The 24998-nt window shown below is 42.4% G+C and overlaps 1 protein-coding gene across 1 annotated transcript in view; it reads left to right on the forward strand.

The window, feature by feature from the left end:
• The window catches only part of poln (polymerase (DNA directed) nu), a 293465-nt gene that overhangs the window by 28795 nt on the left and 239672 nt on the right, over positions 1-24998 (forward strand). Inside the window, exons 2-7 of the mRNA XM_073047757.1 lie at positions 7786-7854; positions 10996-11056; positions 12324-12388; positions 13952-14035; positions 17354-17443; positions 24327-24383. Of these exons, the coding sequence (XP_072903858.1) occupies positions 7786-7854; positions 10996-11056; positions 12324-12388; positions 13952-14035; positions 17354-17443; positions 24327-24383 (426 nt within the window). The remainder of the gene's footprint in view (positions 1-7785; positions 7855-10995; positions 11057-12323; positions 12389-13951; positions 14036-17353; positions 17444-24326; positions 24384-24998) is intronic.

The following is a 24998-nucleotide window of genomic DNA, read 5'->3' on the forward strand; positions in this document are numbered from 1 at the left end:
GGCTGTTGTGGATGTAATGGTGGGGTGTGTTAATGGGTAGAGGTGTTGATTAGCTTGGGGAAGTAACTGTTTTTGAGTCTAGTGGTCCCGGCGTGGATGCTGCGTAGCCTCTTCCCTGATGGGAATGTTCTTCCATTGATTGTAGTTTCTTATTGACAGTCTGGAGTTTTGACACCAACTTGCCATGTTTTAAACATTATTAAACTCATCATTATTATCTCAGTGGATAAAATGCCACATACATAGAGCATTGATAACAGACAAGTGATTGTCTTTTATTGCCTGCAGGGCACTGCTGCTTCAGATAATGAATCATAAAGGCTGCATTGTCGCTTTTAAGGCCAAGGATCTGCTACGGACAGTGCTTCACTATGCTGCAGACACAGTGTGCTGGAAACAAGGTACAGTGGGACACAAGATGTACAATAAGGGTTAATGACACAGGATCTGATGCTGGATTTGTGCTCAGCTTGTTGGATAATTGACATTATTTTTTACAGGGACAAAATGTTGCATTTATATAGACGAGTAAACCTCGCTGCTCTGCAAGGTTTGCTCATCTCTGTGCTGAACTGAGGCTACAGCCTGCAATTAACAAGCTCTTGAATTGGCTGGCTGCTGGTTTCGTGTCAATGGACTCACATTTGTGAACTTCAGTTCTGAATGTTATTTGCTTACTTTTATTGTTTGTATGATGTGTTTTTTTTCTGCACGTTGGGTGTTTGATGGTCTTTTTTATTGGGTTTTATTTTGTTTTGTGGCTGCCTGAAGGAGCTGAATCTCAAGGTTATATAATATATACATACTTTGATAATAAATGTACTTTGAATTTTGAAAAAGCACTAAGGCACTTCAGAGGAGCAGAATTAGAGAAAGATGATGCTGGAAAAAGTAATAATAACAACAACAACAAATAATAATAATAATTATAATAATTATGATTATTATTCACCAAAATCTTGCTTTAAAATACACAATCCTAAACACGAATAGAATAGTTTCTAGTAATTTAGAAATGAATGTGCTTGGCAGGGCCTGTACCTCAGGTTTTACCAGCCTGAGCTGAGAAAAAAATAACAATAATAATGATAATAACTTAATTGTAGAACTACAGACAATGTAGTTCAAACTGCTTTACAATGGGATAAAGTACATCATGAAAATAAAATAAAAAATAAAAATAAAAATAAATGTGAAAATAAAAGAGAAGAAGATGTTAGTTAAAAGCAAGGTTAAATAAATAGGTTTTGAGCAGGCATTTAAAAGCTTCCTCAACAGGCAGTCAGATTGCTAAATAGTTGCTCTACCTGACTCTGCTTTGGACACTTTTAACTTGTACTGGACACTTATAACTTGATTTTAACCGACATGTGGCTGTTGTGTTTTACTATTTATTGTTGTGTTTACTATTTATTGTTGCGTTTGTTACGTTATGATTGCACTTGCCCCTGGGAAACGCTGTCTCATTCTGCCCTGCAGAGCTGATGTATGGTTGGAATGACAATAAAGTTTTTGAATCTTGAATCTTGAAGTGTCAACTGAGACTGCATCCCTTATAGTTTTAGATATTGAATTCCACAACTTTAGGAGCGTAGTTCAAAAAAGCTGGCATGCCAATTATCTTTTGAGGGAGATTGTTTAAATTTAAGAGATCAATTGAAAAAGACCTGAGAGCTCGAGCAAAGTTATAAAACAAAAATGAAAAAAGAGGTATTAAGCAACCTGTCATCTGGATTAGACTAGATTAGGGGCAGCATTGCAGCGTAGTGGTTAGATTAATGCTGTTACGGCACCAGTGACCGGGTTCCATTCCATCATTGCCTGTAAGGAGTTTGTATGTTCTCCTTTTGATCATGTGGATTTCCTCCGGGTGCTCTGGTTTCATCCGTCTCAGAGTCCAAAGACCTATGAGTTAGTAGGTTAATTGGTCATATGGGTGTTATTGGGCTACTCGGACTTCTTAGGTTGGAAGTTACTGTGCTGTTGTTTCCATGTTGTATCTCTAACTAAAATAAAATATGCTGTATTTAAATAAAATGAAAATTAGTATAGTTTTATCTCAAATAGATTAACTCATTGTCATATACACTAGGGTGCAATGAAATTCATCATTTGCATGAAGCTCACTGGGAATTGTTACTACGTTGTAACAATACAGTAAATATAGCGACAAGTGCAAAACACCAGGATGTTGCAAACGTAAAGATAAAGATAAAATTCGCCCACATCTCAGCGAGTTCTGCATACGCCATGATGCCGAACTCTTCTTCCGCCGTCTCCGTCTCCGAGCTTACAAAATCCTCCCCCTTTCTTTCTCCCGAGGCCTCCTGTCCCATGATCCTTTCCTTTCTCCAGCTCTGTATCCCTTTTGCTAATCACTTTTCCAGCTCCTAGCTTCATCCCACCCCCTCCGGTCTTCTCCTATCATTTTGCATTTCCCCCTCCTCCCACTACTTTCAAATCACTTACTATCTTTCCTTTCAGTTAGTCCTGACAAAGGGTCTCGGCCCGAAACGTCGACAGTGCTTCTCCCTATAGATTCTGCCTAGCCTGCTGCGTTCCACCAACATTTTGTGTGTGTTGGTTGAGGATAAAGATTAGCTTTATTTGTCACATATACATCAAAACATACAGTGAAATGTGTCTTTTGTGTCAAATCAAATCAGCGAGGATTGTGCCGTGCAGCCTGTAAATGTCGCCACTCTTCCAGCGTGAACGTAGCATGCCCACAACTCACTAACCCTAACTGTACGTCTTTGGAATGTGGGAAGAAACTGCAGCACCTGGAGCAAACACACAGTCACAGGGAAAGCATACAAACTCCTTAAAGAAAGACAGAATTGGGAAGAGAACCCTGATCTTACGGCTGGCGTTATAAAGCATTGCTCTGACCACTACACAAAATGCCACTCTAGATGGTAGTACAATTTGAATTAGTGCAAAAACAAATGGTAAAGAGACAAAACCAAGCGAAGTAATGTTAGAGAATCTTAGCAAATCAGGCAGCATCTGTGGAGAGGAATAAACAGTCGACATTGCTCTCCATAAATGCTGCTTGACCTCCCAAATTCCTCCAGTACTCTGTGTGTGTTCCTCAAGATTTCCAACATCTTGTGTTAGAGAATCTTTGTATCACTGGAATTCTTCAAAGACCATTGAATCCTTTTTCCAGCATGTGTTATTTTTAGAAAATAGTGTATATTTAGTTCAAGATGTATATAGTAAATGCAAATGGTGCCTCAATCCTTCGTTCACTATACCAAGAAATTTGGGACATTCCCTAACTTCATATTAATGTCACTAGTGTTCCATCAGTGTGCAGGAGTTATGCAGGACCCAGCCTCTCACTGTCTGGTTGCAGCAGCATTATCAAGCTTCAGTGCATTCTTCAGTATATGCTCTTGCACCGTGCGACGTACCAGTTGGCAGCACTCGTTTGTGAACAACAACCTTTAATGGAAGTTTCATGCAGGCCAATGTGCATCTTTCATCAAGCTGATGATCTTCTGGCAGCAGGCCATGTTGCTGTAGAGCACAGAGCTGCTTGGGACAAACCTTAGTAAAGACCTTTGCATCCCTTTCCAGTCCTCAGTGGGAAATGCATAGCACACAAGAAGATAGGGTGTCCATCTCAGCCAAGTCAAGTGGAATCGAGATCCCAGCTGTGTATAGCAAAGCTGATGGCAAGGGACCTACTCACCTGGGGTGCAGCGAGGTCATGGTGCTTGTTTGTTAGGTTTTGACACACTTTTATGAAACACTGTACGGCCAAAACTGTGTGTTATGTCCATTTATGATGACTTATTTTCATGAAGATGTGAAGATTGTGGAGATACTGCAGAAGAGACATTTATATAATTCCAGGATTGGAAGATTGTAGATACATGGACAAAATGGGGAAGCTGAGATATTTTCTTTGGAATAGAAGAGATTGAGAAGGAATCTGATGAGGTATTTAAAATCATGAATTTTGATAGAATAGATAGAGTGAAACCATTTGCAGTGGTCTACAACTTGAGGACATAGACTGAAGGTTCAAGGCCAAAGTTGAGTTTATTGTCACACGCACAAGTACATGTGTACACAGGTGCAATGGAAAACTTGCTTACAGCAGCATCTCGGGCACAGCATCCGATAAGCAGTGTTCACAAGAAAATCATCAACTATGCACATGTTTTACAAGAAAGAACACAATTAGAACAAAAACAGTCTGTTTTAGGGCAAAGAGATCTAAGTGGCCACACTATTGCTAAACTACGGTGATAGGGCTGTGTTTGTCGATCAAGAACTGAATGGTCAAAGGAAAGTAGCTGTTCTTGGACCAGGTAGAGTGGGACTTCAGGCTTCTGCAGCTCTTGATGGTAGCCATGAGAAGATGGCATGGCCCAGATGGTGACATTGAATATGTAGAGGTGACTACAGTTGTTGGCGAGCATGAAAGTGATGAAGAATGTGCTTTTTAATTGCAATTCTGATGAAGTTAGCACAAGACTGTTGAGATATCTCCAAGGCTGGACTGTCTGATCTGTGAACTGGGAGTTCTACCTTGTTCCACGTAGATGACCACCATCCAGGTCATGCTCTCTTCTCACTTCTACCATTGGGGAGGAGATACAGGAGCCTTAGGTCCCACACCACCAGGTTCAGGAACAGTTACTGCCATGCAGTCATCAGACTCCTGAACCAATGTGGATAACTTCACTCACGTCATGTCTGAATTGATTCCACAATCTATGGACTCACTTTCAAGGACTCAACAATTCATGTTCTCAGTATGTATGTATGTACCTATATCTGTATGTATGTATGTATGTATTTATTTATTATTATTTTTAATCAGCTTATTATTATTATTAAAAGTTTGTCTGATTTTGCACAATGGTTGTTTGTCCATCTTTGTATATAGTTTTTCATTGATTCTATTGTGTTTCTTTGTTCTGTGAGTGCCCACAAGAAAATGTATCTCTAGGTAGTATCTGGTGACATGTATGTACATAGTTTGATAATAAATTTATCTCAGGTCACCATAACTTTTCCCAAATAGGGCAGAAGTTACATGCTGGGATATTTAAGACAATAAATCTGTGTTATAAGTTGTATGGCATTGTGTACTGTATATCATTAATTAACCTTTGATTGCTCTATGATGATGCTGTAACTGTCTATAGCTGCTAAAAATGGCACCACAATCTTCACCTTTAATGCTTCATTGCAGCCAGCAGCTGGAAAATATTTGATCCAAGGATTGCTGGCTGGTTGTTGGAACCCACAGACACTTCCCCCTGCTTCAAGACTTTGGTATTGAAACACTGTGGGGCATCTTCGGCACTGGAATTGACTCCATCCAACATTCACTGTACAGGAAACTCAAAGGTTGGTCTCTGATTTATTACAATTAGACAGATGCTCCTTTGATCATCATCTCCACAGTGTCCTGGTTTTAGTACATGACTGACATTTGAAAGAGATATGGAAAATACTCAAGGAATACATGAATCTTTAAAAGTGGACTGGTCCTTCACACTCATCATTAAGGTTGGGTCCCCATCCCAAGGCCTTTTTCTGAGTAGACCACATTTAAAAAGTACCTGAAGACCCATGACCTGCAGGCATGGGAAGTGGGTTTAACTTAAGTTCCAATTTCAGCTGCCATGGTTGTGGTGGGCCAAATGGCCTCATTCTCTGATCAATATTTCAGTTATAATATGATTTCCATGATGATTTTCTCTTTGTCTACCATATCAATTCCTTTCAAAGTCTTCAAAATATCAATCAAATCTATAACCTATGCTGCAGGGAGTATAATTCTCTGTTAACTAGTCTCTCCTTGGAGATTGTGTAATTGGTGCATTCACACTGTGCTGGAACTCTGCATCAGACTACAGGTACAGCTTAACCAGGGCATTGATCAGCTGTGGAAGTGTTGTTGAAACCTAGGGCAACCATTTTGTGGAGCACCTGTGCTCTGTCTGCAATGGACATCTTGTGCTTTCGGTTACATGTCATTTAAACTCTGCTTCCCACTCCCACACCAGCCTGTCTGTTCTCATCCTTCTCCATTGCTATGGAAAGGCCAAATCCAAATTGGGAAGAATATTTCATATTTCTTCTAGGTAGCTTACAACCTAATGGCATGGACAATGAATTTCCAATTACAGGCAATCCGCATCTCCGCTGTTCTCACCCCCACTCACCTGTCCACCTGGTTTTCTACTCCTTCTCCCCCACCTATCTGCTTTCCCCCTTTATCTAATTAGTTGGATAAAGAGCTTTACTACAGAGAATCAATCTTCATATGTCTTTTCAGTGAAGTACAGATATGCAGGAGACCATTTTGCACTTTAAGTGCTGGCTCTATGATTATCCCAATCCTCTGCTTTTTCCACAGAGCCATGAGAAAAGTTTTTCTTCATAAGTATTAATCCCCATTTCCTTTTGAAAGTCACCATTAAATTTGTTTCCATTGTCTAATGATAAAAAGTCATTCAGCTCCCTTCTGCATTTTTTTTAACGGTTATCTCAACCAACCACTTGCCCAGCTCTGCTTCCTTCACGTTTAATTATCGAACATTGATGGCAAATATCGTGGCTGTCAAGGTCCTAATTTGCAGAATTCTTTCCTTAAAGCTCTTGTTTCTCTGTTCAGTATTCCTCACTTCTGACCAGAGTTTTGGTGAACTCACTTAACAAGCTATTGTTAGATTCTGATGTTTTTGATCCATCCAAGGTTCTTTCAGAAGTCAAGAAAGAACTATAAAATTGTTGCTTCATGATCATTTTATTAAGAACTAACAGAACAAAGAGAATTGTCTGTCTGGAATGTGGTGGCTACTGCAAAGGACCGAGAGAAGCTGCAGAGGGTTGTAAGTTTAGTCCGCTCCATCTTGGGTACTAGACTACAAAATACCCAGGACATCTTCAAGGAGCGCTGTCTCAGAAAGGCAGCGGCCATTATTAAGGATCCCAGCACCCAGGGCATACCCTTTTCTCACTTTTACCATCAGGTAGGAGGTACAGAAGCCTGAAGGCACGCACTCAGCGATTCAGGAACAGCTTCTTCCCCTCTGCCATTCAATTCCTAAATAGACATTGAATCTTTGAACACTACCTCACATTTTTAATATATATTATTTCTGTTTTTTGCACTATTTTTAATCTAGTCAATATATGTATACCATAATTGATTGATTGATTTATTTTTTTTCTTCTATGTTATGTATTGCATTGAACTGCTGCTGCTAAGTTAACAAATTTCATGACACATGCTGGTAATAATAAACCTGATTCTGACCCTGATGCTGATTCTGAATTGGAAATGTCCAATTGCAAAAGTCTGGTAGCTAAGAACAAAGAAGATTAAAAAATCTAAAGATGGCGGGGCAACGTGTTCTGCCATAGGTAAGAAATATTGCATTTAAATGTGTAGATAAGAATTAATCAATCAGATAACCGCTATTCAAATAATGCAATACCAAAAGAAGCTTCCAGAATCATGCAAAGAAATGTATCCTTTAGGCGACCTACTGAGCAACTGCATATACATTCTGTGACCACAAGGAAACATACTAAACAGTTCCATGTATGTAAGTAGTACATGAAATACAAGCAGGCAAGTAATTGTTGAACTGGTATGATAGTAACAATTATATAGTCTAATCCATCACTCCCCATGTAGGTGAGTAGCAATTCGCACTGGGTGGTGCACCTATGAAGTGACTGTAGAGCTTTTCCTGTGTTAAAGGTACACTATAATGGTAGTTGTTTGATTTTTCTATTTTTCATAAGCTGCAGGAACTCTGTGTTGGCCTTCGCATTCTTCACCGCCTCATGATGCATGTCTGTGCTAAATTACAGGTACGAGTCATCTCTTTTAATCAGAGTTGCCTTCTTGAGGTAACGACACCTGTGGATGGTACTGATGGAAGGGAGGGATGTGCTCATGATGTATCGGGCAGAGTCCACTACCCTCTGCAGCTTCTTACACCCCTGTGCATTTGAATTGCTGTACCAGATCTGATCTCTGAATCATCACTTTTCTTCTAGTCATTCCCATCTTAACCAGCCATGCTGTTGTCTACCTCCATTAAATTTCTCAGCCTTATTTGTTCCATGAAGACTAATTCCAACCTCTCCAATCTTAACATGTAGCTGAAATCCCTTGTCCCTGGAAACATTTGTGCAAATCTTCCTGCAACATTTTGAGGACTTTCCCATCTTCTCTTAACTTTGAGGATAGAGTTGAACAGAGTATGCCAGTATCAGAAATAGAAAGCAGAATGAAGATAAAGAAAGAAATTAGATAAAGTTAAAGATTAGCTTTGGTGGGAATTGAACCACGATCACTGGCTTTGTAAAGCATGCACTAGCCGCTATGCTACAGAGTTGCCATTGCTTTGCTGTTCAAAAGCAGGCTCAATGCTCCAAACTCCAGCATCTGCGATCCTTTGGGTCTCCATGGCTACTCACAATTGTGGATTTGCTCTTCCTCTACTTCAGTTCTCTAACCTGTGCCCAAAGCCTTAATTCCCCTCAGGTCCAAAGTTCTGTCCACTTGCGTGTTTCAAATGGATGATGTGAGGTGAGGTGAGGGCTCCGTCGGTCAGAGTTGACCATGGATGTTGCATCCTAGCTGTCTAGATAAGCAAGCCTGGGCAGTATGGTATGGAGGCCAAGTTGGTCCCCATATAGCAAGCTCCCCCTCTCCACACATCTGATGAACCCAGAGGAATGGCAGAGACCTGCATAGTTTGGTACCAGCAGCATTGCAGGAGGTTCCAAACAACAGTGAACTCAATGTAGAGTAGGACTGCTGAGGGACTTCGGCTCTGGATTTCTCCCTCGGGCTTTACTCCCGAAGCTTTCCCCATGAAGAAATGGAGGAAGAGGCAGAGAAAGCTTGGAGACAGTGCGAGAGGGAGAATAGGCAGGTGATCAAGAAGGGACGCGCCCTGACCGATGGTTTCAGATGTGTCTATTTTAATGCAAGGAGTATTATGAACAAAGTGGAAGAGCTTAGACCATGGATCAGTACTTGGAACTATGATGTTGTGGCCATTATAGAGACTTGGATGGCTCAGGGGCAGGAATGGTTACTTCGAGTGCCAGACTTTAGATGTTTCACAAAGGACAGGGAGGGAGGCAAAAGAGGTAGGGGTGTGGGACCATTAATCAGAGATAATGTCATGGCCGTAGAAAAGGAGGAAGACATGGAGGGATTGTCTATGGACTGTGTCAGGGTGGAAGTTAGGAACAGGAAGGGGTCAATAACTCTACTGGGTATTTTTTTATAGACAACCCATAGTAACAGGGGCATTGAGGAGCAGATAGGGAGACAGATTCTAAAAAGGTGTAATAATAACAGGCTTGTCATGGTAGGAGATTTTAATTTCCCAAATATCGATTGGCATGTCCCCAGAGCAAGGGGTTTAGTTGGGGTAGAGTTTGTTAGGTGTGTTCAAGAAGGTTTCTTGACATAATATGTAGATAAGCGTACAAGAGGAGAAGCTGTACTTGATCTGGTATTGGGAAATGAACCTGGTCAGGTGTCAGATCTTTCAGTGGGAGAACATTATGAAGATAGTGATCACAACTCTATCTCCTTTACCATAGCATTGGAGAGGGATAGGACCAGACAAGTTAGGAAAGCATTTAATTGGAGTAAGGGGAAATATGAAGCTATCAGGCAGGAACTTGGAAGCATAAATTGTAAACAGATGTTCCCAGGGAAATGTATGGAAGAAATGTGGCAAATGTTCAGGGGATACTTGCATTGGTACGTTCCAATGAGACAGGGAAAGGATGGTAGGGTACTGGAAACATGGTGTACAAAGGCTGTTGTAAATCTAGTCAAGAAGAAAAGAAGAACTTACAAAAGGTTCAAAAAACTAGGTAATGATAGAGATCTAGAAGATTATAAGGCTAGCAGGAAGGAGCTCAAGAAAGAAATTAGGAGAGCCAGAAGGGGCAATGAGAAGGCCTGGTGGACAGGATTAAGGAAAATCCAAGGCATTCTACAAGTATGTGAAGAGCAAGAGGTTAAGATATAAGAGAATAGGACCAATCAAGTGTGACAATGGAGAAGTGTGTATGGAACCGAAGGAAATAGGGGAGGTATTTAATGAATACTTTGCTTCAGTATTCACTACAGAAAAGGATCTTGGCGATTGTAGGGATTACATACAGTGGACTGAAAAGCTTGAGCATGTAGATATTAAGAAAAAGGATGTGCAGAAGCTTTTGGAAAGCATCAAGTTGGATAAGTAGGTGTATAAGATGATGAGAGGCATTTATCGTGTGGATAGTCAGAGGCTTTTTCCCAGGGCTGAAATGGCTAGCACGAGAGGACACAGGTTTAAGGTGCTTGGAAGTAGGTACAGAGCAGATGTCAGGGGTAAGTTTTATATGCAGAGAGTGGTGAGTGCGTGGAATGGGCTGCCAGTGATGGTGGTGGAGGCGGATATGATAGAGTCTTTTAAGAGACTCCTGGACAGGTATATGGAGCTCAGAAAAATAGAGGGCTATGGCACAGCTTTGTGGGCCGAAGGGCCTGTATTGTGCTGTAGGTTTTATCTATGTTTTCTATGTTTCTATGACTGGGTGTAGCTACAAGGCAGCGGAGGTTTAGGATCAGAGTATTCCTTCTCTTACATGAGCTGCCAACTCATGTTAATGAGCCCCATCTGCCCAAAACAACTGGTTTTAAGGCACCAGTAACCCGCCTTTGCCCCTTCTCCTGTCAGTAGAAATGGTTCTGCCGGACTTAATAGCTAAGCCACATGTGAAGGCCAGGAGCTAGACTTGGTTGTCAGAGGCTATTTGAGGCACAGGCCATTGGGAGCATTTAATAGGTAGTGGGGGCTTTTTCCATTACCACCCCCAGCTATAACAACCTTAAGGAAAACAAATGGATGATAAGCTCTGATAAAATAATCACCAGATAATGCAATTGGAGACACTTATCATCACCAGCTAATATCACTCTGTTTTTAATTCCAGAGTCAACACCTTTGGAAGCTGTTTTGCCTGGTGGAGTTGAGATTGATCCCAGTTCTGGCAGGTGAGCAAGCAAATACAATCTATAGGATCAGAATCAGAATCAGAATCTGGTCTAATCACAGATATATGTTGTGAAATTTGTTGTTTTGTGGCAGCAGTACAGTGAAAACATTTAATATAAAATAAATTAAATAAGAAGTGCAAATAGAGCACACATAGTGAGATAGTGTTCATGGGTTGGTTCATTGTCCATTCAGAAATCTGATGGTGGAGGGGAAGAAGTTCTCCTCTTCAGGCTCCTGATATGATTTGTAATGTATTAAATCATCTAAAACTTCTAATGAAATATAGTTGCTGGCATGATTGCAGAATATGTTGAGCTCAGGATAGATCCTCACTTCCAAGAGGACCACAGCCTTGTACTGGTTTGGAGGCTTGCATGCCTCAAAGGTTCAAAATGTTCAGAGGTTCATTTATTATTACAGTATACAACTCTGAAAAAATTTTTCTCAGAGAGCCAGGGAACCAAGAAAGAAAAAATCGGCAGCACGATCATCAACTCCCAAATCTCTCCTCCCCAGACAAAAGTATTACAGGCACATTGACCCCCCAAATCCCCCATCCCTGCACACAAAAAAATGAGAAAGATCGGGCAAATAACACAGAATATAAATTCTATAAGACTGAAAAGAAGTCTATAGTCCAAGTCCACATCCAAAATGCAGAAAACCTGGGTAATGTTCTCTGGGCAGAGTGGCAGGCCTTCACCTCTCCGGCAGCAAGTGATCCTACCTGGGATCAAAAGTCAGTCTCCCCTCTCCGTAGCAGAGCAAGCTCATCAGCGATCAAAAGACAGCCTCCTCTCTCTGTAACAGAGCAATCTTACCAGCGATTAATTACCCAGAGAAATATGTTGGCTAGAGTCTAGTTTTATGCTTTGGTTCCTGGCAGGGTTACCCATGCCAAACAGGTCAAAGGATAGAGGACAGACTAAGAGTGATCCACCAGTCCTCCAGGTTCAGGGGTTCAGCTCAGGGCTAACAACCCTGACTGGTAAAACAAAATTGTTATGGAAACAGCAATGAAGAATCTTTCTACACCTGAGTGCAACGGTATTCCTGAGTCTCCACCCAGGACTTGTATGACTGACAGTGGTGAAAACTGAGGGGAAGCTACTAACATGATGAAGGAAACTCTGAACACTGCTAGAGATGGAGGGCTTTCATTGCTGCCCGAAATGCCAGTGGCAAAACGGAAAGTAAGTAAGTAAGGATAGATCCTTTGAGGTGTTCATGCCCAGAAACTCACATATTTATTGTTTTTTACAGTGATGGAAAATTACAGAATTCAAGTCAATAAAGAAGACCTGAAGAGAACTTCTGAGCTGCTGGGGGTATCCATCTCTCCTGCTTTTTCAGTTTTTAATGTTGCACATTGGACATGACTAAAACACTTATTACAGCCTGGCCACCAGTGGGTATGGGTGAACAAACAATTGGCTTTGTGTTGGATCCACAAGAGACTGAAGATACTGGAATTGGGAACAGTGTACAGTGTGCTGAGGGTCAGGCAGCAACCAGTTTGAGTTGAATTGTGTCTTTCCTGCGCGCCCAGTCCAGTATTTCATTCCTCACACGCTCAAGGATTTCAGATTCCCTGACCCCCATGATCTTATTTTTACTATGGATGTCCAGTCACCATACACCTCCATCCCCCAGCAGGAAGGCCTCAAAGCTTTCCGTTTCTTTCTGGACACCAAACCCAACCTGTTGTCCTGCACCACCACTCTTCTCCGCCTAGCGGAACTTGTCCTCACTCTAATTTCTCCTTTGGCGCCTCCCACTTCCTTCAAACAAAAGGGGTAGCCATGGGCACTCGCATGGGTCCCAGCTATACTTGCCTGTTTGTTGGCTATGTGGAACAGTCTATGTTCCAAGCCTAGACTGGTGACTGTCCACACTTTTCCTACTCTACATCGACGACTGCATTGATGCTGCTTCCTACACCCATGTTCAACTTGTTGATTTCATCCACATTGCCTCCAACGTCCACCCCGCCCTCACATTCACCTGGTCTATTTCCGACACTTCCCTTCCCCTTCTCGATCTCACTGTCTCTATCTCCGGAGGCAGCTTATCCACCCATGTCTATTATAAACCAATGGACCCTCACAGCTACCTGAACTATACCCTGCCCCACCCCGATACTTGTAAAAATGCCACCCCCTTCTCTCAATTCCTCTATCTCCACCACATCGGCCCTCAGGATGAGGCTTTTCATTCTAGAACAAAGGAGATGTCCTCTTTTTTCAAAGAAAGGGGCTTCCCTTCCTCCACCATCAACACTGCCATCAACTGTATCTCTTCCATTTCATGCAGGTCTGCTCTTACTCCATCTTCCTGCCACCCTATCAGGCATAGGGTTCCTCTTGTCCTCACCTACCACACCATCAGCCTCCACGTCCAGCACATAATTCTCTGAAACTTATGCCACCTCCAATGGGATCCCACCACCAAACACATCTTTCCCCTCCCCCCACTTTTTGCTTTCTACGCGACTCCCTTGTCCATTCGTCCCTCCCCACTGATCTCCCTCCTGGCACTTATCCTTGCAAGTGGAACAAGTGCTACACCTGCCCTTGCCCCTGATGATGAAATGAGTTATAATAAAGTTAGAGGTTAAAGTATAGATATGGAATACAATGTGCATAAATGCAAAAATGCCAGAAATATAAACATCATAAAATGAGGTTTTGTTGTACAATTGACAAATAAAGCTAATTTTTAAATCTTTCTTTTCTTGAAAATGACAAATACAGAAACTTTGAATTGAGAAGAGAAATGACAGGAATTGAGAGTTCTTCCACTGCCTGAGGTGGTGGATGTTAATGGCAGACTTTAACACTGCTGTCAGGATTGGTGCCAGGGTGACTGGTGTTGTTGTTGAACTTTTGCAGGTTCGGCAGAAGCAGCTGGAGCAGGAAGCACATCTGGTGGCCGGAGAGCAATTCCTTCTGACCAGCAGCAACCAGCTTCGGCAGGTGGGCTTAGTTTTCCAAAGGCAGTAAGTACCTGATTCAGCTTCAGTGTTTCGCTTTGCATCAATGAGCAACACAACCCACATATGTGATGGAGGCAGCCCACTAGTGTCACCACACTTCTGGCACCGATGTAGCATGCCCACAACTGACTAGCCCTAATGCTCTGTCTTTGGAACATGGGAGCATACCGGAGGAAATCCTTGTGGTCATGGGAGAATGTACAAACTCTTTACAGACAGCAGCGGGAATTGAACTCCAATCTTCCAGTTGCTGGTGCTGTAGAGCGTTACACTAACCATAAAGCTACTGTGTCACTCTTGTTCCCATTTCCCAGACAGAGTTCCCAGTTCACTGACGATAATAGGCTGAGTGGGACTCTTGAGGAGCACGTAGAGGAGTTTGAGGTCAAGCTGAAAGAGTGGGTGAGGACCTGACAGGTGGATTGCAATGTGACAAAATGTGACCACAATTTGCAATGGTGAACAAAATAGAAATCAGAGTGTTTGTTAAATAGTGAGAGATTCTGTGGTGCTGTTGATCCAGATTCAGATTAATTTACTGGTCACATTTACATTAAAACATGCAGTGAAATGCATTGTTTGCGTTAACAGCCAACACAACCGAAGGATGTACTGGGGGCAGCCCGCAAGTGTCGCCTTGCGTTCCGGCGCCAACATAACATACCCAAAACGTTCAGCAGAACATCACAAGCTGCAACAGCATTAACTCAACAACAAAAACAGCAGAACACGCCACATCTCTCCAACCCCAGAGTAGGCTGCTTCCAAGCCTCCGGCTTCCAGTAGACTCACAGATTCAGACATGTGGACTTGTACAGCCAAAATAATCATCCAGCTCCTGATCCAGTACTTCAGAGGCAATTTTGTTGCATTTTGTTTTTGTCTACATCTACCTTACCCTTTGAACATAAGAAATAGTAGCCACAGTAGCCCCTATAATTCTAATAAGTCCTTATGGTTCTTCATGTAGAGGGTGATGAGGACGTGGAATGAGCTGCCAGAAGAAGTGGGTGAGGCAGGTACAATGGTTTCATTTAAGAAGTACTTGGCTAGGTCCATGGAGGGAGTGGCTGAACACTGGAAATTGGGACTAGCATTGTGGTTGTCATGAACTTGCCTTCAGTTTTATTTTGTTTTTGAACACCTTAGATTGGTTGGATTTTGAACCTTTATTAATATGACTTTCTTTCAGGTTGGTATTACTCTGTATAGAGACATAGAGCCCTGTAGTGCGAAACAGGCCCTTCAGCTCATCTAGTCCATGCCAAAGTGTTATTCTGCACACTCATCAACCTACACCTGGACCATAGCCCATCCATGAACTTATTCAAAAATGTTGCAATCGAACCTGCATCCACCACTTCTGTTGGAAGCTCGTTCCATTCTTCCAGTATCTTCTGGGTGAAGGTGCTCCCCCTCAGGCTCCCCTTTAAATATTTCACCTTTCACCCTTAACCCATGACCTCAGTTTTAGTCTTCCACAACCTTAGCGGGAAAGGCTGCTTGCTTTAACTCTATCTATACCCCCTCAATGTTGTACGCCTCAATAAGATCTCACACGAGGAAATCTGCAGATGCTGGAAATTCAAACAACACACACAAAATGCTGGTGGAACACAGCAGGCCAGGCAGCATCTACAAGGAGAAGCACTGTCGACGTTTCGGGCCGAGACCCTTCGTCAGGACTAACTGAAAGGAAAGATACTAAGAGATTTGAAAGTGGTGGGGGGAGGGGGAAATGCGAAATGATAGAAGACTGGAGGGGGTGGGATGAAGCTAGGAGCTGGAAAGGTGATTGGTGAAAGTGATACAGAGCTGGAGAAGGGAAAGGATCATGGGACGGGAGGCCTCGGGAGAAAGAAAGGGGGGGGGGGAGGAGCACCAGAGGGAGATGGAGAACAGGCAGAGTGATGGGCAGAGAGGGAGAAAAAAACCAAACAACTAAATATGTCAGGGATGGGGTAAGAAGGGGAGGAGGGGCATTAACGGAAGTTAGAGAAGTCAATGTTCATGCCATCAGGTTGGAGGCTACCCAGCTGGTATATAAGGTGTTGTTCCTCCAACCTGAGTGTGGCTTCATCTTGACAGTAGAGGAGACCATGGATAGACATATCAGAATGGGAATGGGACGTGGAATTAAAATGTGTGGCCAATGGGAGATCCTGCTTTCTCTGGCGGACCGAGCATACTCTGGCGCGACTCTCTTGTCCAAGCAGACTGGGAGACCGTTTCACTGAACACCTACGCTCGGTCCGCCAGAGAAAGCAGGATCTCCCAGTGGCCACACATTTTAATTCCATGTCCCATTCCCATTCTGATATGTCTATCCATGGCCTCCTCTACTGTCAAGATGAAGCCACACTCAGGTTGGAGGAACAACACCTTATATACCAGCTGGGTAGCCTCCAACCTGATGGCATGAACATTGACTTCTCTAACTTCCGTTAATGCCCCTCCTCCCCTTCTTACACCATCCCTGACATATTTAGTTGTTTGGTTTTTGTCTCCCTCTCTGCCCATCACTCTGCCTGTTCTCCATCTCCCTCTGGTGCTTCCCCCTCCTTTCTTTCTCCCGAGGCCTCCCATCCCATGATACTTTCCCTTCTCCAGCTCTGTATCACTTTCGCCAATCACCTTTCCAGCTCTTAGCTTCATCCCACCCCCTCCGGTCTTCTCCTATCATTTTGCATTTCCCCCTCCCCCCACTACTTTTAAATCTCTTAGTACCTTTCCTTTCAGTTAGTCCTGACGAAGGGTCTCGGCCCGAAACGTCGACAGCGCTTCTCCTTATAGATGCTGCCTGGCCTGCTGTGTTCCACCAGCGTTTTGTGTGTGTTGTATAAGATCTCCGCTCATTTTCCTATGCGCCAGTGAATAAAGTCCTAGCATATTCAACCTTCCCCTATAACTCAGGACCTCAACTCCCGGCAACATCCTTGTAAATTCTTCCTGTACTTTCAGTCTTATTGATTTATTTCCTGCAGGCAGATGACCAGAATAGAACCCAATATTCTGAATTTAGTCTCACGAATGTCTGATACAACTTCAGTATAACATCCCAGCTCCTGTACTCAATGCTTTGACTTACGAAGGCCAAATTGCTAAAAGCTCTCTTTACAACCCTTCTTGACCAAGATTACAACAGGATCTAGATGAATTTTGTTTTGGTAACTAGTCAGAGTGATCCTTGTAAATTTACCCCAGTCTGAACAGTTTCCAAACCAGTTTAGGTCACAATTAGTCACAACTTCAGGCTGAAAGATAACAGCAATATTTTCCATCTTCTGACCTGAGGCAGATTCTGTACGACAAACTATGCCTACATCTCCTTTGTGAGAAAAAGATTCGAAAGACAGACCTGAAGCAACAGCAGTCAACCTCTGAGGCAGTGGTGAGTCCAACCTCCTTGTGGAAATAAAACATGTCAAAAGGGGCTCACATTCATATGGTTTAACTCTGATTACGTTCTAAATGGAGAGATACAGTGTAGGTGTCTGGACCAGTGGAAAACAGTAAGTCATTCTGAGTGTGCAGGTAATTGGTAGAATCCAAGGGGAATGCTGGTACAAGATGTTACAAGGAAAATTTGTTCCTTCTTCATCCAAAAAATTGTTACTTTTTATTATATCCAATTCTCAGAATCAGTTCTTTTCACTAACATGTGTTGTGAAATCTGTTTTGTGGCTGCAGTGCAGTGCAATACATATAATTATTTCTATAAGTTTCAATACAGAATATAAAAAAAGTAGAACAAAAAGAGAGCAAAATAACGAGTCGGTGTGCATGGTCCCTTCAGAAATCTGACTGCAGAAGGGAAGAAGCTGTTCCTAAAATGTTGACTGTGTGTCCTCAGGCTCCTGTACCTCGTTGCTAATGAAAAGAGGGCAAGACCTGGGTGGACATAGAACGTAAAGAACACAGAACATTACCGCACAAAACAAGCCCTTTGGCCCACAATGTTGTTCTGACCTTTTAACCTATTCCAAGATCAATTTAATCTTTCCCTCCCATTTAGCCTCCATCTTTACTTTCATCCATATGCCTATCTAGGAGTCTCTAAATGCTCCTAACGTATCTGCCTCTTACCACCACCCTGGCAGCACACTCCATGCATTTACCACTCTCCTGTAACAAACTTACCCCTGACATCTGCTGCCCCCACCATTCTTTCCTCCAATCACCTTAAAAATTACGTGCCCTCATTTTATCTATTTGCACCCTGGAAACTCATACATTATCCATTGTCTCAGAGTGTGATTCAGCTCTGGGTCTTCGGATTTAGTCCTGGTATTGATGTTCTACACTGCCATAGTGTGTTATTTCACCATAGGTGTTCAGTAGCTGACTTGTGTTATGTCTCTAGCAATCTTACAAAGGTATCTTCAGAAAAACCTATTTGATGGCCATGAGGAACAAATCAGGTAGCAATTTTCCTCTGTGTCCAATAGATCTTCTCTCAGTTGTAGCAGGCTCAATTTCCCATGGGAAGCATTGTAGCCTGGGTTGTTCCATGGCAGGTCCTAGTCAAATAGTTGTACATGTTAGTACAAAGCAGTTGTCACACACTCACCTGCAACTCTTATTATACTTAAAAAGGTAGTTATAGAACATAGAACAGTACAGCACATTATAGGGCCTTCAGCCCATAATGTTGTGCTGGCCTTTAACCAGAATCAATCTAACCCTTCCTTCCCATTAGCCATAATTTATTTATTAAGATACAATGTGGAACAGGACCTTACGGCCCTTTGAGCTGTACCGCCCAGAAACCCCCAGTTTAACCCTAGCCTAATCATGGGACGATTTACAATGACCAATTAACCTACTAACCCGTACGTCTTTGCACTTTGGGAGGAAACCAGAGCACCTGGAGGAAACCCATACAGTCACAAGGAGAACGTACAAACTCCTTACAGGCAATGGTGGTGGGAACTGAATCCAGCTCACCTGTACCATAAAGTGTTGTGCTAATCTCGATGCTACTGTGCCACCCACAATATGATGGGATGGTGGAGCAGAACTTGATGGATAGAATGGCTTAATTCTACGTCTATATCTTATGGTCTTTTGCCCTCTATCTAAAAGTCTCTGAAATGTCCCTAAGAGTCTCTTAAATAACCCTAACATATCTGCCTCCACTACCACCCCAGCAGTTCCATGCACCCACCACTCTCTGTGTGAAAAATCTGCCCCTGGCATCCCCTATGCTTTCCTCCAATCACCATAAAATTATGCCTTCTTGTATGTCATGAGCCATTTCCTCTTGCCTGTCCACTCTAGCAAAGAATCTTAACATCTTATCCACCTCTGTCAAGTCACATCTCATCCTCCTTTTGTTCTGAAATGAAAAGCCCTAGCTTGTGGAGTGTTTCCTCATTAGAAATGCTCTCTAATACAAGCAGCTCCCTGGATAGGGATCTATAATACGGCTTTAACACAGGAAAAATTCCAGTCACTTCATACATACACCTCCAAATACAAATTGACAGCCAGCCACGTAAAAGGGTTACGAAGGAACATGAAATATTGAACATAGAAGAATACAGCACAGTATAGGCCCTTTGGCCCATAATGTTGTGCAACCTTTTAACTTACTCTAAGATCAATATAACCCTTCCTTTCCACATAACTCTCCATTTTTCTTTCATCCATGTGCCTATCTAAGAGTCTCTTAAATGCCCCTAATGTTTCTGCCTCTACCACCACACCTTGCAGTACGTTCCATGCACCTTACCTCTGACACCAGTATGGGTAATGCTAATCTACTCCACAGGCCAGAGTGAGATTGGATCAGGTGAGAGTTTCATACCCATACCCTTTTCCGATGAATGTTTTTTCAGAGAGATTAGGTTTCAGTTTGCTGATGACACCACTGTTGTGGTCTGTATCAAGGGTGATGATGGATTGATAATTAGGCTGACTGCTGTCATAACAACTTCTCATTTAATGCCATGAGCCAGTCCTCATCGGAGGATCAGAAGTGGAGAGGGTTAGCAACTTTAAATTCCTGGGTGTTACTATTTCCAAGGACCTGTCCTGGACCCAGCACGTAAGTGCAATTGCGAAGAAAGCATGATAGTGTCTCTATTTCCTTAGGAGTCTGTGGAGATTTGACATGACAACTAAAACTTTGACAAACTCCAATAGATGTATAGAGGAAAATATATTGACTAGTATGGAAACACCAATACTTTTGAATGGAAAATCCTATAAAGGTAGTGGATTCGGCCCAGTACATCACGGATAAAGCCCTCTCAACCATTGAGGACATCTACATTGAAACGCTGTCATTGGAAAGCAGCATCCATCATCTGAGATTTCCACCTTCCAGACCATGCTCTCTTTTTTTTAAAACTTTTTTTTTATTGTGTTTTCAAATAGTTACAGAATAAAAGTGTGTGAAAAAGAAAATATGTGTTCAGACCATGCTCTCTTCTTGCTGCTGCCATCAGGCAGAAGGTACAAGGGCCTCAGGACTTGCATCACCAGGTTCAAGAACATTTCCTACCCTTCAACCATCAAGCTCTTGAATAAAAGGGGATAACTACACTCACTTGCTTCAACATTGAAATGTTCCCACAACTAATGATCTGACTTTAAGGACTCCTTATCTTGTTCTCTCATATTCTCGTTATTTATTGCTATTTATTTATATTTGCATTTTCAGTTTGTTGTCTCTGCACTCTGGTTGATCTTTCACTGATCCCTTTTATAGTTACTATTCTAGAGCTTTGCTGAGTATGCACACAAGAAAATTAATTACAGGGTTGTATGTGGTGACATATATGTACCTTGATAATAAATTTACTTTGAAATAACACTCATGGAGCATGTATCTGACTTCAAAAATGAAGGAATCTGAGTTTTAATTATTACACCAACATAAACATTCCAAGTAGAAATTCACATTTGTATTCAATTGTTCAATCTGTCAGTCTCAATTGCAGTTACCACAGATATAACTAAATTCACTAAAAATGTCTTGGAGATTTTTTTGAGGAGATTTAAAGTAAAAACCTAGAAATACTCAACAAAGTCAAACGTATGCCACTATATACTGAAGCTTTAGGAGGCATTGGTCAATCCACACCAGGAGTACTGTGAGCAGATCTGGGCCCTGTATATAAGAAAGCATATCCTGCCAATAGAAAGAGTTCAGAGAAGGTTCACGAGAATGATTCTGGGAATGAAAGGTTTAATGTATAAAAAACGTATGATGGGTCTGGGCCCGAACTCACAGGAGTTTAAAGTTCAAAGTAAATTTATTTTCAAAGTATATTTACATCATCGTATTCAACCCTGAGATTTGTTTTCTTGTGGGCATACACAGTAACTCCAAAAGCCACAATACAATCAATGAAACACTGGACCAACAGGACGGATAAACTGCCAATGTGCTAAAGACACCAATCTGTGCAAATACAAAAGAAAAAAAGGAGAAATAATAATAATAAATAAATAAGCAATCAATATTGAGAATATGAGATGAAGAGTCCTTGAAAGTGAATCCATAGGTTGTGGGAACAGTTCAGTGACAGTGAGAGTGAGGTTGTCCCCTCTGGTTCAAGAGTCTGATTGTTGAGGGGTAATAACTGTTCCTGAACCTGGTGGTGTGAATCCTGAGGCTTCTGTTCCTTCTTCCTGGTGGCAGCAGTGAGAAGAGAGCATGGTCTGGATGGTGTAAATCCTTGATGATGGATGCTGCTTTCCTGTGACACTGCTCCATGTAGGTGTGTTCAAAGGTGGGGAGAGCTTCACCTATCATAGACCGGGTCTTATCCATCTCTTTTTGTAGGATTTTCCATTCATGGGTATTGGTGCTTCCATATACATCAGTCAATGTACTATAGAAGCTTGTCAAAGTTTTAGATGTCATGATAAAAGAATGAGGGGGGGATCTCATTGAAACCTTTCAAACATTGAAAGGCCTAGATAGAGTGGATGTGGAGAGGATGCTTCCTATAGTGAGGAGTCTAGAACCAGAGGGCACAGCCTCAGAACAGAGAGACGTCCAGTTAGAACAGGAAAGAGGAGGAATTTCTTCAGCTAGAGGGTAATGAATCTGTAGAATTCATTGTCACAGACAGCTGTGGAGGCTAAGTCATTGGGTATATTTAAAGCATAGATTGACAGGTTCTTGATCAGTAAGAGCATCAAAGGTTATGGGGAGAAGTCAGGAGAATGGAGTTGAAAGGGATAATAAATCGGCTATCATGAGGAAATCTGCAGATTCTGGAAATTCAAGCAACACACACAAAATGTCGGTGGAATGCAGCAGGCCAGGCAGCATCTATAGGAAGAAGTACAGTCGACGTTTTGGGCCGAGACCTTTTGTCAGGACTAACTGAAAGAAGAGATAGTAAGAGATTTGGAAGTGGGAGATCCAAAATGATAGGAGAAGACAGGAGGGGGTGGGGTGAAGCTAAGAGCTGGAAATTTGATTGGCAAAAGGGATACACAGCTGGAGAGGGAGAGGATCATGGGATGGGAGGCCTGGGGAGAAAGAAAAGGGGAGGGGAGCACCAGAGGAAGATGGAGAGCAGGCAAGGAGTTATTGTGAGAGGGACAGAGAAAAGAGAGAGAGAAAAGAGAAAAAGGGGGAAAAAAAAGGGATGGGTTAAGAAGGGGAGGGGGGCATTAACGGAAGTTAGAGAGATCAATGTTCATGCCATCAGGTTGGAGTCTACCCAGACGGAATATAAGGTGTTGTTCCTCCAACCTGAGTGTGACTTCATCTTGACAGTAGAGGAGGCCGTGGATAGACATGTCAGAATGGGAATGGGATGTGGAATTAAAATGTGTGGCTACTGGGAGATCCTGATTTCTCTGGTGGACAGAGCGTAGGTGTTCAGCGAAATGGTCTCCCAGTCTGCATCGGGTCTCACCAATATATAAAAGGCCGCACCGGGAGCACCGGACGCAGTATATCACACCAGCCGACTCACAGGTGAAGTGTCGCCTCACCTGGAAGGACTGTCTGGGGCCCTGAATGGTGGTGAGGGAGGAAGTGTAAGGGCAGGTGTAGCACTTGTTCCACTTACAAGGATAAGTGCCAGGAGGGAGATTGGTGGGAAGGGATGGGGGGGGACGAATGGACAAGGAAGTTGTGTAGGGAGCAATGCAGAGCAGACTTGATGGATGGAATGGCTTAATTCTGCTCCTATGTCTTATAGCCTTATGGTCTTTTTCAGCTAGACAGGGTGATGAAGGAGGTGTTTGGCACACTTGCCTTAATGAAGCAGGGTGCTGAGTTGGGATGTCATTTTACAGTTGTACGAGATGTTGGTGAGGTTGCCCTGGGAGTTTTATATGCAGTTCTGGTCACCAGCTACAGGAAGGATGTGGGTGCATGGAAAACGCTTCCAGGGATGGTGGCAGAGGCAGATACATTAGGAACATTTAAGAAACTCTTAGATAGGCACGTGGATGATAGAAAAATGCAAGGCTTTGTGAGAGGGAAGGGTTAGATTGATCTTAGAGTAGATTAAAAGACCAGCACGATATCAGAGGCCGAAGGGCCTGTACTGGACTGTAGTGTTCTATGTTTTTTGTTGTTTTTATGTTTGTCATTAAGCTAGAGAGGGTTCAGAAAAGATTCACAAAAACATTACTAGGACTAAAGGGCTCAAATTATGAGGAGAGACTGGACAATCTGGGATTTTTTCTCTGGAGCGCAAGAAGCTGTGGTCCTCTCCCGCATGATTTCATTGTTCATTTCTGACTTACAAACAGTTGGGGTTCAGGAACAGGACCCTGTCAAAACCTGGGGTCTGCTTGTAGTGGGTCTGATTGGATAGAATTTTCATGATGGGCTGAACCACCTCCTGCATGGTGTGAATCTGTGATTTACATGAGCAAAGAATTACAAGTTCCAAGCCACAGGACAAGCATGAAGAATGATATTTCTCTAATTCAAACATCTTATGTTCCTGCTTAGCATGTAACCGTATCTGGTTCTATTTTATACTTGCTGTTACTCTGTACAAACATCATGCAGCTAAGTGAGATTTATTCAGAGAAGGAATACTTTTATATTTTGTTGCCATAAATTATGGGGTTTTAAAAGGGTTGTTTAAGTGATTGGTTGCCTTATAAAAAATTCATGCTCAGAATGTACTCGCCAATAAAAATATCAACTGTATTTCCCGAGATTAGCTGCTTGACATGAAAGCTATCTGTGAGATAATGACAAGAGAGCTTAATTTAGCAGAGTCGGGGTTCTGGAATGTTTAAATATTAAGATGGTCTTGTTGTGTGGTTATATTTACCAGCTGCTGCAGCTGCAGGAACTTCATCCACTGCCTAAAATAATCCTGGAATACAGACAGGTGAGTCAATCCATTGGAAAAGGCGAAAGATTCCCAGCCAAGATCAACACTTGCTTTAGCAATGCAATGACCATAAGACCATAAGAGCAGAATTAGGCCACTCCACCCATCGAGTCTGCTCTGACATTCCATCATGGCTGATTTATTATCCCTTTCAACCCTATTCTCCTGCTTGCTCCTCCTAACCTTTGACACCCTGACCTAACAAATCAAGAAACTATCAACCTCCGCTTTAAGTATACCCAATGACTTGGCCTCCACAGCCATCTGTGCAATGATTTCCACACATTCACTATCCTCTGGCTAAAGAAATTCCTCTTCATCTCTAGTCATATGGACATTCCTCTGTTCTGAGGCTGTGCCCTCTGGTCCAAGACTTCTCACTATAAGAAACATCCTCTCTATATCCACTTTATCTAGGCCTTTCGATATTCGATAGGTTTAAAAGGGTCCCCCATCCCCATTCTTTTAAACTCCAGCAAGTACAGGTCCAGAGTAATATGCTCCTCATATGTTAACCCTTTCATTCCCAGGATAATTCTCGTGAACCTCCTCTGGACCATCTTCAATACCAGTACATCTTCGCTTAGATAAGGGGCCCAAAACTGCCCACAA

The sequence above is a fragment of the Hemitrygon akajei genome, chromosome 6, assembly GCF_048418815.1.
Source record: "Hemitrygon akajei chromosome 6, sHemAka1.3, whole genome shotgun sequence".
In the NCBI taxonomy this organism is placed as follows: Eukaryota; Metazoa; Chordata; class Chondrichthyes; order Myliobatiformes; family Dasyatidae; genus Hemitrygon; species Hemitrygon akajei.